This window comes from Rhinoderma darwinii, chromosome 1, assembly GCF_050947455.1.
Source record: "Rhinoderma darwinii isolate aRhiDar2 chromosome 1, aRhiDar2.hap1, whole genome shotgun sequence".
Classification (NCBI taxonomy): Eukaryota; Metazoa; Chordata; class Amphibia; order Anura; family Rhinodermatidae; genus Rhinoderma; species Rhinoderma darwinii.
This window is the reverse complement of record NC_134687.1, coordinates 11,418,164-11,431,051: the sequence shown is the minus strand read 5'-3', so window position 1 is coordinate 11,431,051 and position 12,888 is coordinate 11,418,164. Positions and strand designations below refer to the sequence as shown.

The window sequence follows — 12,888 nt, the reverse complement described above, 5'->3', positions numbered from 1 at the left end:
AACGCCCTTATTGTTGTCAGTCTCAAGAATAACTTGATCGGCTTGTCAGTCACCATCATAACTCCCCAATCCTTCTTCATCCCCAGGATAACCACCTTCTTCTTGTAAGTCACTATTATGGCTTCCCTTCCCTTCTCAGTCCCCAGCATGGTGATAACCCCCTTAATTTCCTTCCTCAACAGGTAGTGGCAGGCTGTGAGGCAATGAATCAGGGGATTCACCGGAACTAGGACTCAAGGGAAGAAACTCAAAGCTTGGCAGCTGCCTCCTCTAGCTTCCTTCTATCCTAGGCCTTGTGGTCCCACACGGAATTTCATTTAATTTTATACAACACAATCACAGGGTCAATTAAGGGACATATGCAGTCTTTACAAAGGGGGTGTTAGCAAAAAGCATGTTCAAAAATGGTGGTCACCGGTCAACTGAACATAGAAAATAATGTCATTGCAAATCTGTCACAGAAAAATCTGTTCTTTTGTGGAAGATCTTCTCAAAGAGGTGGTCTTCTAGGGGGCGGGGGGGGGGGGTTTCAGTGAATTTGCACTATAAAATAGGTAAGAATAACTTAAAGGAGTTGACTAGCTTAAATGTGGGATAAAATTGAATCTGTAGAATTTTTTTTCTAGTATAACTACTGGTGGAATTCTTCAACTATCTGCTGTCGCTGGTCTCTTTAGCTCTTGGTTGTCCCATTGGCCTCCAGGGTTTTTCATCCATGCAAAATCAGGTCACGTGGGTGTGGCATACAATGGCTGTCGTAGACATCACATCCATATAGAAAATTATGCAGCCTACAGCCGTTGGGAGACAAGGGAACATGATATAACTTCACATAAACTAAGCATTGTGGATGCCAAAGGAACAAACAAGGGAGGGTGGAAGAAAAAACAAAATTGTGGTAAAACTGCATACAGCAAACTTTCCTTTTGTGTTTACAAAATGAGGCTCTATTAATTAACTTAGAATAAATGTATAAAATGATCATTAGAAATACACATTGGCCTATTTACAGCATACAGAAAGAGGATATGGTCATTCATTATATAAACCCTTAAAGCGACCCTCCGGTTAGGCGACAACATTTAAAAAAATGATGGGGTATATGGAGCAATATATCTGGTGCCCTCCAGTTGTGCCCCTCTGCCATGGATCCGCCACTTTGCGGTCCCTTCTGTGTTGTCCCAACCCAGATTGGCCAGATCTGCTCACGTGAGCAGTTCTGGCCAATTCGAAAACAAAGGGAGTGTCTTAGACTCAGTCTGTGAAGCTCTGTGGCTATTTTGGGACAACACAGAGCGGACCCCAAAGCGGCGGATCCACAGAATATGAACAACGCACCATGCTGTCAACCACATATGCCTATTTTTCTTTCTTCGGGAGGGGTGGGTGCTCAGTAAAGTGAAGACAAAACCTTTTCTTCTTAGAGGGTGCAGTCAGTGCCACATGAACAAGTGTACTAAGTATTGAATATATAAAACACTACATTATTGCTTTTAGTATAAAGTAGTTATAAATATCGTATCGCTATCTAAAAAACGTACTGAGTAGTCGCACAAAAGTTTCACATATGTCATTTGTATTTGATTTATTTGGTTACAGGCCTTTACCTTGTTACTACCGATATATGATGGCCTTTATCTTTGCCATAGATGAGATAAACAATAATCCGAATATTTTGCCCAACATAACTCTTGGATACCATGCGACTGATTATTGTAACAATGCTAACAATGCCATAGATCACACATTGCAGATCTTGTCTGGACCTACAACAACAGTTCCTAATTATTGTTGTAACAACCACGGTAAACTGGTTGGTTTCATTGGGAACCACTTTACAAAGACCTCGTTCTGTATAGTAGACATGATAAATCTGTATGGATACACGCAGGTAGGTTCGATGCGGGACTTGTCATCAAGTTGAATCTTGTAAATGTTGGTTGGTTAGAGCTCAGTCTGGAAGAATCTGTTTCTTCTATTTTTTAGGATTTTTTTTTTCTCTTGTCCCATATTTTAGCATCTGTTACCATTTTCAATTAAAAACTAGAAGACAGGAGCCATGGCAGTATATTGAGAACAGAGCCTTAAAATTCTGTAAAATAAGGGCAAACATCACGTCAAGATTTTACCCGCTAATAACATTTCTTTGGGATATGCCATTAGAATATGTCATCAGTGCTTGATCAAAGGGTGTACACCCACCAATCGACAGATAGAAGGGGCCGTGTCAGTCACCAGGGTGCCACAACCTCTTCACTGTAGTACCACACAGAGCGCCACTCTCAGCCGTGTGCAGTGTATGGTACTGCAGTTCAGCCAAAGCTCAGCCCTAGTAAATTGTGTAGTACCAAACACAGCCATACACGCATAGATGGCACCTTGTCAGGCAGGAAATGGATCATGGCGTCCCTGTATTTAACTGATCGATTAGGGTTCTAGAAATCAGTATAATGCCCCCTCCCTCCCATACACAGTATAATGCCCCCCATACACAGTATAATGCCCCCTCCTTCCTATACACAGTATAATGCCCCCATATGTACGGACCAAATAGTGCCAAATAATGCCTCTATTATATAACCATGTAGGACGTGGTGTACAAAGCTCACATAGAGCTCTGCCCACAGCCCAACAGCCAAAAGACTGAGGTAGGAGATGTGAGTGATTAGTGGCATAGCTATAATGCCCCCCCTCCCATACACAGTATAATGCCCCCATATGTACAGACCAAATAGAAAAAAAATAATAATAACATACATACTTACCTATCCCCGTTCCCACGGCGGTTGGAGGATCCTTTGCCTCCTCTGCACTGTGCTCCGTGTACTGTGGGCGGCTCGGCAAAGGCAGATGCGATGTAGTGACGTCATTGCGCCTGTCTGCACTGAGTCACTCACATCGCACAGACCGGAAGAAGAGAAGGATCCTCCACCCGGCAGGGGAATGGGGAAAGGTAAGTATGTATGTTATTATTTTTCTATTAGGTCTGTACGTATGGGGGCATTATACTGTGTATGGGAGGGGGGGCATTATATCTATGCCACTAATTACTCACATCTCCTTCCTCAGTCTTTTGGCTGTGGGCGGAGCTAACTGGCAGTTGGGCTGTGGGCGGAGCTCTATGTGAGCTTCGTACACCACGTCCTACATGGTTATATAATAGAGGCATTATACTGTGTATGGGAGGGAGGGGGCATTATACTGTGTATGGGAGGACGCGGGCATTATACTGTGTATTGGAGGGAGGGGGCATTGTACTGTGTATGGGAGGACGCGGGCATTATACTGTGTATTGGAGGGGGCTTTATAGTTATGCCAATAATCACTCACATCTTCTTCCTCAGTCTTCCGGCTGTGGGCAGAGCTAACTGGCGGTTGGGCTGTTGGCGGAGCTCTATGTGAGCTTCACACACCACGTCCCTCTCGGTTATATAATTGATATAATCGAGGCATTATACTGTGTATGGGAGGGAGTCTTCTGGCTGTGGGCGGAGCTATATGTGGGCGGAGCTCCATGTGAGCTTCGGACACCACGTCCTTTTCGGTTATATAATAGATTACATTTAGTTTCCTGAAAATAAAAATCTAACTATTCAATAATTTCTAATGATGGTTGATATGACAATGTTTAAATTATTTTTTTTTTTTTTATTTATATGTATTTTAGATCAGTTTTGGTGCCACAGATTCACATTTCTCCAACAAGCAAATCTATCCATCTTTCTTCCAAACCCTTCCCAGTGACCAAACCCAATATCTCGCAATTGCTAAGTTACTGAAACATTTCAGTTGGACGTGGATCGGCGTTATTGCATCTGATGACGAAAGTGGAGAAAAACAGACTCAGGAGTTACGGAAAGTGACAGAAGCCCTTGATATCTGTATAGAATTTATAATTAAAATAGATCCCAATGAGTTTACTGACCAAATTAGTTTAGAAAAAAGCAAAAAGATTTTCAGCAGTTCAACCTCCCGAATTGTTGTATTTTGTGGCACAGTTTCCTTTTCCACCATGTATGTTATGGAATTAGAATGTGATGAGGGTCGGGAGAAGACGTTCATTGTACCAGCAAGTTCTGTCATTCATGTTATTTTATCAGCTAAAAAAAAATATGCATTCCTTGGAAGTCTGGTATTTTCCCCACCGACTAAGAAGATCCCACATTTGGAAGCATTTTTACAAAATATTAGCCTTGAGACGCGTCCGAATGACACTTTACTAGAACAAATCCTGGCGTCATATTTTAACTGCTCAACTTCCCATCCATCACTGAATGATCTTCTGGAATCTTACTATAATATTAAACTTCACACATGCAAAAGGATTATAAGATTAGGAGAACTGGGCCGACAAGTGTATAACACTGATGCATTTGGAACCACTTATCAAGTGTACAAAGCTGTCTATGCCATTGCACATGCGCTACATGAAATGCAAATATATTTTTATAAAAATTCCAATGATAGTTATGGAAAAAATCCTAAACAACTGCACAAGGTAATGTTATTATTGTATAGGTTTTGGTTAAATGAAATGTTGATATTCACACCTTTCATTTTTTTGTCATCTTAATAGATCCAAAATTCCGTACTGCATAATTACCCCCTCCAAGGTAGTGCCACACAGCCCCTCAAGGTAGTGGCACACAGCCCCCCTCCCTGGTAGTGTCACTCAGCCACCCTCCCTGGTAGTACCACACAGCCTCCCTCCCTGAAGGTAGCACCTTTGGGGTTCCCTCTAGGAATGGAATCCCCAGCCAGAACATTGCCGATGCTCTGGCTGGGGATTCCGCTTCAGGAGAAACCACTGATGTCACTGTCCATATATGTATAGTGTTGTCAGGGGCAACCCCAGAGCCAAAGTCCCGGGCGAAGCACTACAAGCAGTCTGCCTGAGACACTGCTCTGCTCCTGGCAACACTGTCCATATATGGATAGTGATGTCAGGGGCTTCCCCAGAGATGGTGTCCCGGAGCAGAGCCGCTTCTAGCGCTCTGCCTGTGACTCCTTCTCTCCTCCTGACATCACTGTCCATTTATGGACAGTGATGTCAGGGGCTTTCCCAGAGACGGAGTCCAGGAGCAGAGTCACTTGTAGTGCTCTGCCTCAGACTCCTTCTCTCCTACTGACATCACTGTCCATATATGGACAATGATGTCAGGGTCTTCCCCATAGACGGAGTTCCGGAGCAGAGCCGCGTGTAGCGCTCTGCCTGGGACTCCTTCTCTCCCCCTGACATCACTGTCCACATATTGATGTCAGGGGCTTCCCCAGACACAGACTCCCACAGCAGAGCCACTAGTACAGAGCAACCAGTCAACCAAGTTTGTAACCAGAAATCCTCACTATTACCCAGTACAATCCCGTACAGAGTCCATGGACAGATTCCAATATATCATGGAAAGAGAGTTACATGGAATTAAAGACCGGACAAAAAATAATGCTTCCACTCACAACCTTACCCTGGCTGAAAAACAAGCATTGAAATCCTTACAGGACAATGAAGACCTTATCATAAAGATGGCAGATAAGGGCGGTTCCATCACTGTCATGGATAAAGACATGTATATAGACCAAATAAATAAATTGTTGAGTGACACAAATACCTATACCAAATTACAACATAATCCTACTAACGTTTTTTCCTTAGAGTTGAACAATCTACTGGATAAGGGTCTGAACACGGGCATACTTACCAAGAAACAATATGATTATATGTTAGTAGAGTCTCCCGTAATACCTATACTCCATGCTTTACCCAAGACACATAAGGGTATCAATCCCCCTCCTATGAGACCTATAGTCTCAGGTATAGGTTCTCTTACTGAGAAAACATCCGAATGGCTGGATTCCTTCTTACAGCCATTTGTATCTAGGGTACCGGGTCATTTAAGGGACACAAAGGATGTTCTATCTATTTTCCACAATAAAATCTGGAATCACAACCATATATGGCTCACATGTGATGTGGTGTCTTTATATACCAGCATTCCTCATCCAGTGGCTATTAAAGCTCTCACCCATCACCTCCACAAGTATAGTTCATTTGAAGAAACATTACAAAACTTTTTGATAGAAATAACCTATTTCTTAATGACACACAATTTCTTCAACTTTGCAGGTACTTTCTACTTACAACAACGAGGGGTGTCCATGGGAGCTAAATTTTCCCCATCCTTGGCTAATTTAGTTATGGCATGGTGGGAAGAGTCCTTTCTCTTCTCCCCCACCAACACGTATGCGGAAAACATCCACTGGTATGGCAGATACATAGATGACCTTCTATTCATCTGGGAGGGAGATGTATCTGCCATTCCTAAATTTCTGGAATTCTTAAATGCCAACGATCTCAATTTGAGATTCACTTACTCTTATAATCAAAATACCACCAATTTTCTCGATATAAAATTTACATCTACTGTAGGTTCCCATATTGATTCAGAAATCTTTCATAAACCCATATCAGGGAATACCATCTTGCACGCCACCAGTTGCCATCCAAAACACACTATCACGGCAATACCAGTAGGTGAACTAACACGTGCAAAAAGAAATTGCAGTACGGAAATAGGTTATGCCAAAGAGGAATCTGAGACATGTCACAAATTAAAAGCCAGAGGTTATAAAAATTGGATGTTAGATAGAGCCAAAAAAATAGTGGGCACCAAAACGAGAGATTCCCTTTTAAAGGTTGACAAAAAGACGGAAGCTACCGAGTTGGTTGGAATCAATTCCAACATGCCAACCTTGGTACTAGAATATAGTAACCAATTCAATTTAATTAAAAAAACAGTGTTAAAGTATATCCCTCTTTTGTTTGAAGATTCCAAATTAGAACAAGTTTTGCAAAATGGTTGTAGAGTGGTATCCCGCAGGGCAACCACCTTAGGCAACAAATTGTCCCCGTCACTTTTGACATGTAGTAACTCCAAACCCACTTGGTTAACACATAAGGGCTTTTTTAAATGTGGAGTGCATCCTTGCAAAACATGCAATATATCTAAAACCATCAAACATTTCTCTAATTCCATGGAGGACACTAATTTTCAAGTCAAATCATATATCAACTGCAATAGTACTAACGTGGTATATATTATTGAATGCACCACATGTAATCTAAAATATGTGGGATGCACAACAAGGAAATTCAAGGTACGCATCCTAGAACACCTAGGTTATATAAGAAATCCTAATATAACCAATATATCCAATGCTGCCCGACATTTTATATCATGTCACAATAGAAATATAAATTCTTTCAGTACATACGCAATAGAGAAAGTCAGAGGTACAGTGAGGGGAGGGGATCTCAAACACCTTCTTTTGACCAGGGAGGCTTTTTGGATATACAATCTACAGACACGTTTCCCTGCAGGTTTGAATCTCAAAAAAGAGCTCATGTTCCATTATTAAATAAGCCACATTGTCATCCAACTCCATACAGGTCCAAGAGTTTCTCAATTTCTCCAAAATCGCGTGGTTTCAAATATCCAGACAAAATAACACTACAAAGATCTATACTGATCAATTATATAAATTATTAGTATGCATCATACATATCAATTAATATTATATGTAACTTTGTTTAGATATTGTGTATATCAAAAATGGTCCCATGTCTATAGGGACTATACTCACTGGATGCATATAATTTTTGCTACTAGGATTATGATATAGATTAAAGATCTTATAAATAAAATATATACAGTGAAGGAAATAAGTATTTGATCCCTTGCTGATTTTGTAAGTTTGCCCACTGTCAAAGACATGAACAGTCTAGAATTTTTAGGCTAGGTTAATTTTACCAGTGAGAGATAGATTATATAAAAAAAAATAAAAAAAATCACATTGTCAAAATTATATATATTTATTTGCATTGTGCACAGAGAAATAAGTATTTGATCCCTTTGGCAAACAAGACTTAATACTTGGTGGCAAAACCCTTGTTGGGAAGCACAGCAGTCAGACATTTTTAGTAGTTGATGATGAGGTTTGCACACATGTTAGATGGAATTTTGGCCCACTCCTCTTTGCAGATCATCTGTAAATCATTAAGATTTCGAGGCTGTCGCTTGGCAACTCGGATCTTCAGCTCCCTCCATAAGTTTTTGATGGGATTAAGCTCTGGAGACTGGCTAGGCCACTCCATGACCTTAATGTGCTTCTTTTTGAGCCACTCCTTTGTTGCCTTGGCTGTATGTTTCGGGTAATTGTCGTGCTGGAAGACCCAGCCACGAGCCATTTTTAATGTCCTGGTGGAGGGAAGGAGGTTGTCACTCAGGATTTGACGGTACATGGCTCCATCCATTCTCCCATTGATGCGGTGAAGTAGTCCTGTGCCCTTAGCAGAGAAACACCCCCAAAACATAATGTTTCCACCTCCATGCTTGACAGTGGGGACGGTGTTCTTTGGGTCATAGGCAGAATTTTTCTTCCTCCAAAAACGGCGAGTTGAGTTAATGCCAAAGAGCTCAATTTTAGTCTCATCTGACCACAGCACCTTCTCCCAATCACTCTCAGAATCATCCAAATGTTCATTTTCAAACTTCAGACAGGCCTGTACATGTGCCTTCATGAGCAGGGGGACCTTGCGGGCACTGCAGGATTTTAATCCATTACGGCGTAATGTGTTATTAATGGTTTTCTTGGAGACTGTGGTCCCAGCTTCATTGAGATCATTAACAATTTCCCCCCGTGTAGTTTTCGGCTGAGCTCTCACCTTTCTCAGGATCAAGGATACCCCACGAGGTGAGATTTTGCATGGAGCCCCAGATCGATGTCGATTGACAGTCATTTTGTATGTCTCCCATTTTCTTACTATTGCACCAACAGTTGTCTCCTTCTCACCCAGCGTCTTACTTATGGTTTTGTAGCCCATTCCAGCCTTGTGAAGGTCTATGATCTTGTCCCTGACATCCTTAGAAAGCTCTTTGGTCTTGCCCATGTTGTAGAGGTTAGAGTCAGACTGATTAATTGAGTCTGTGGACAGGAGACTTTTATACAGGTGACCATGTAAGAGCTGTCTATAATGCAGGCACCAAGTTGATTTGGAGCGTGTAACTGGTCTGGAGGAGGCTGAACTCTTAATGGTTGGTAGGGGATCAAATACTTATTTCTCTGTGCACAATGCAAATAAATATATATCATTTTGACAATGTGATTTTCTTTTTTTTTTTTTATATAATCTATCTCTCACTGGTAAAATTAACCTAGCCTAAAAATTCTAGACTGTTCATGACTTTGACAGTGGGCAAACTTACAAAATCAGCAAGGGATCAAGTACTTATTTCCTCCACTGTATATCAATGCCCAGAAAATTAGTAGAATAATCCCAGGATTATGGGACATAACGAATTTATTATCCAGTTCACATATTTCCCAGGACATTCCTTTAACAATTGTCTAACATAGCCCAAGGATTCAAGCTATTTATCCAGATGCACTTTAAATACATATTGGTCTCGATATTGTAAACTTTGTACTAGAAGAATCCTTGTATACACACACTTCATGTTTCCAAAATACTTATAACATCTAGTTCTATTACAAATCCATAAAACCCAAATACAATATAAAAATGTACAGTGGAATTGTACTCACCGTTCACATGAAGCGGTTGAGGGACTGTTTTTTGTGCTTGTTGAGGCTAGGTCGTACCATTGGGTGGCTCTGATTGAAGAGTCTCATGATTTGACGATATTAGGTTTTTTTTTTTTTTTTTTTTTTTTTAAATGTTTTTTTTTTTTTTTTTTTTTTTTTTTTTCTTTTTTTGTAAAAATTTTTTTTTTTTTTTTTTTTTTTTTATGATACTGGCAAAATTTGCTCGATACATTAAGTATTTAATTGTGAAAAACACCAAAATTTAGCGAAAAATTGCAAAAATTAGCATTTTTCTAAATTTATATGTATCTGCTTGTAAGACAGGCAGTAATACCACACAAAATTGTTGCTAATTAACATCACCCATATGTCTACTTTAGATTGGCATAGTTTTTTGAACATCCTTTTATTTTTCTATGACCTCACAAGGCTTAGAACTTTAGCAGCAATTTCTCACATTTTCAAGAAAATTTCAAAAGGCTATTTTTACAGGGGCCAGTTCAGTTGTGAAGTGGATTTTAGGGCCTTATATATTAGAAACCCTCGATAAGTCACCCCATTTTAAAAACTTCACCCCTCAAAGTATTCAAAACAGCATTTAGAAAGTTTCTTAACCCTTTAGATGTTTCACAGGAATTAAGGCAAAGTAGATGTGAAATGTTCAAATTTCTTTTTTTTTTGCAGAAATTCATTTTTCATCTATTTTTTTTTGTAACACAGAAAGTTTTACCAGAGAAACGCAACTCAATATCTATTGCCCAGATTCTGCAGTTTTTAAAAATACCCCACATGTGGCCCTAGTGCACTTATTGACTGAAGCACAGGCCTCAGAAGCAAAGGAACACCTAGAGGATTTTGGGGCCTCCTTTTTATTAAAATATATTATAGGCACCATGTCGGGTTTGAAAGGCTCTTGCGGCACCAAAACAGTGGAAATCCCCCAAAAGTGACCCCATTTTGGAAACTATACCCCTTGAGGAAATTATCTAGGGGTATAGTGAGCATTTTGACCCCGCAGGTTTTTTGCAGAAATTATTGGAAGTAGGCCGTGAAAATGAAAATCTAAATTCTTTCAAAGAAAATGTAGGTTTAGCTTATTTTTTCTAATTTCCACAAGGACTAAAAGGAGAAAATGCACCACCAGTTTTGTAAAGCAATTTCTCCCGAGTAAAACAGTACCCTGCATGTGGTCATAAACAGCTGTTAGGACACACGGCGGAGCTTAGAAGGGAAAGAGCGCCATTTGGCTTTTGGAGCTCAAATTTAGCAGGAATGGTTTGCGGAGACCACGTCGCATTTGCAAAGCCCCTAAGGGACCAAAACAGTGAAAACACCAAAAAAGTGACTCCATTTAGGAAACTACACCCCTTGAAGAATCCATCTAGGGGTGTAGTGAGCATTTTGAACCCACAGGGGCTTCATAGATTTTATTAGAATTGGGCAGTGAAGATAAAAAAAATCCTTTTTTTCCAATAAGACGTAGCTTTAGCTCAACATTTCTCATTTTCTCAACAAATAAAGGAATAAAAGAACCCCAACATTTGTAAAGCAACTTCTCTGGAGTACGGCAATACCCCATTTGTGGTCATAAACTGCTGTTTGGGCACACGGCAAGGATCAGAAGAGAAGGAGTGCCGTTTGGCTTTTGGAGCACAGATTTTGCTGGATTGATTTCTTGACACCATGTCACTTTTGCAAAGCTCCTAAGGTACCAGTACAGTGGAAACTCCCCAAAAGTCACTCGATTCACGAAACTACACCCCTTGAGGAATCCATCTAGGGGTGTAGTGAGCATTTTGACCCCACAGGTGTTTCATAGATTTTATTAGAATTGGGCAGTGAAAATAAAAAAAATCCTTTTTCTTCAATAAGACGTAGTTTTAGCTGAAAATGTTTCATATTCTCAACAAATAAATGAAAAAAAGCTCCCCAACACTTGTAAAGCAACTTCTCCTGTGTACGGCAATACCACATATGTGGTAATAAACTGCTGTTTAGGCACAGAGTAGGGCTCAGAAGGGAAGGAGCGCCATTTGGCTTTTGGAGTACAGATTTTGCTGGATTGGTTTCTGGTCGCTATGTCGCATTTGCAAAGTCCCTGTGGGACTAAAACAGTGGATCCCCCCCAGAAGTGACCCCATTTTGGAAACTACACCCGTCAAAGTATTCACCTAGGGGTGTAGTGAGCATATTAACCCCACAGGTGATTGGCAGAAATTGGTGTGCACGCGATGTTGCAGAGTGAAAAGGGTTTTTCAATAGATATGCCAATATGTGGCGCCCAGCTTGTGCCACTGGAGACACACACCCCAAAAATTGTTAAAAGGGTTCTCCCGGGTATGGCGATGCCATATATGTGGAAGTAAACTGCTGTTTGGGCAAACTGTAGGGTTCAGAAGGGAGGTAGCGCCATTTGGCTTTTGGAGCGTGGATTTTGCTTGTAGTAGTTTTGTTTTGAGTCTTACTGGTGTTTCCGTTTATAATGTGGGGGTACATGTAAGACGGGCGGAGTATATAAGGGGCATAGTCAGGTGGTATAGTGGGGTAAAAAAAAAACAATAAAATAATCCATAGATGTGTGTTATGCTGTGACTTTCTGCACAGGCCGGTGTCGCACTAATAAATGGTCTTTACTTAGTCCCCTTTTGGACCACACTCTGGACCTTTGCAGTTTGGGGGATTTTGCAGGAAAGTGTTGTCCTGGTATAATACGGGCGCCCTCACTTCCAGCAGATATGTTTGGGCCCTCCCCTTCCAGGTTCCCTAATTTTAGGGGCCTTGATAATTCGCCACTTGAAACAGAAGAAACGTTCCCCTCGGGCCGGCACAACTGCATATTTTTATTTCCTGGCTTATTCGTGCCTTGACTAATTTTATTTTTTCATAGACGTAGTGGTATGAGGGCTGTTTTTTTTTGTGTGTGACGAGCTGTAGTTTTTATTTGTACTATTTTGGGGCACATGCGACTTTTTGATCACTTGTTATCCTTTTTTTTTGGGAGGCAAGGTGACCAAAAAACAGCAATTCTGGCATATTTTTTTAGTTCTTTTTATACAGCGTTCACCACGCATTATAAATTAGATGTTCACGATATTCTGCGTGTCAGTCCGATTCTGGCGATACCAAATTTATAGCACTTTTTATGTTTTACAACTTTTTGCACAATAAAATTACTTTTGTAAAGATATTGGATTTTTTCTGTCGCCAAGTTGTGAGAGCCAGAACGGTTTTACATTTTTCGTCGACGGAGCTGTATGAGGGCTTGTTTTTAGCGAGACGAGTTATAGT

General features: G+C 40.6%; 1 protein-coding gene across 1 annotated transcript in view; it reads left to right on the top strand.

Annotated features, from left to right (window-relative positions):
* The first annotated feature begins 1,627 nt into the window (after positions 1 to 1,627).
* The window catches only part of LOC142657256 (vomeronasal type-2 receptor 26-like), a 31,311-nt gene continuing 20,050 nt past the window's right edge, over positions 1,628 to 12,888 (top strand). The window contains exons 1-6 of the mRNA XM_075836040.1: positions 1,628 to 1,805; positions 2,847 to 2,953; positions 3,668 to 4,498; positions 4,577 to 4,613; positions 5,651 to 5,809; positions 6,122 to 6,257. Coding sequence (XP_075692155.1) covers positions 1,628 to 1,805; positions 2,847 to 2,953; positions 3,668 to 4,498; positions 4,577 to 4,613; positions 5,651 to 5,809; positions 6,122 to 6,257 — 1,448 coding nt within the window. The remainder of the gene's footprint in view (positions 1,806 to 2,846; positions 2,954 to 3,667; positions 4,499 to 4,576; positions 4,614 to 5,650; positions 5,810 to 6,121; positions 6,258 to 12,888) is intronic.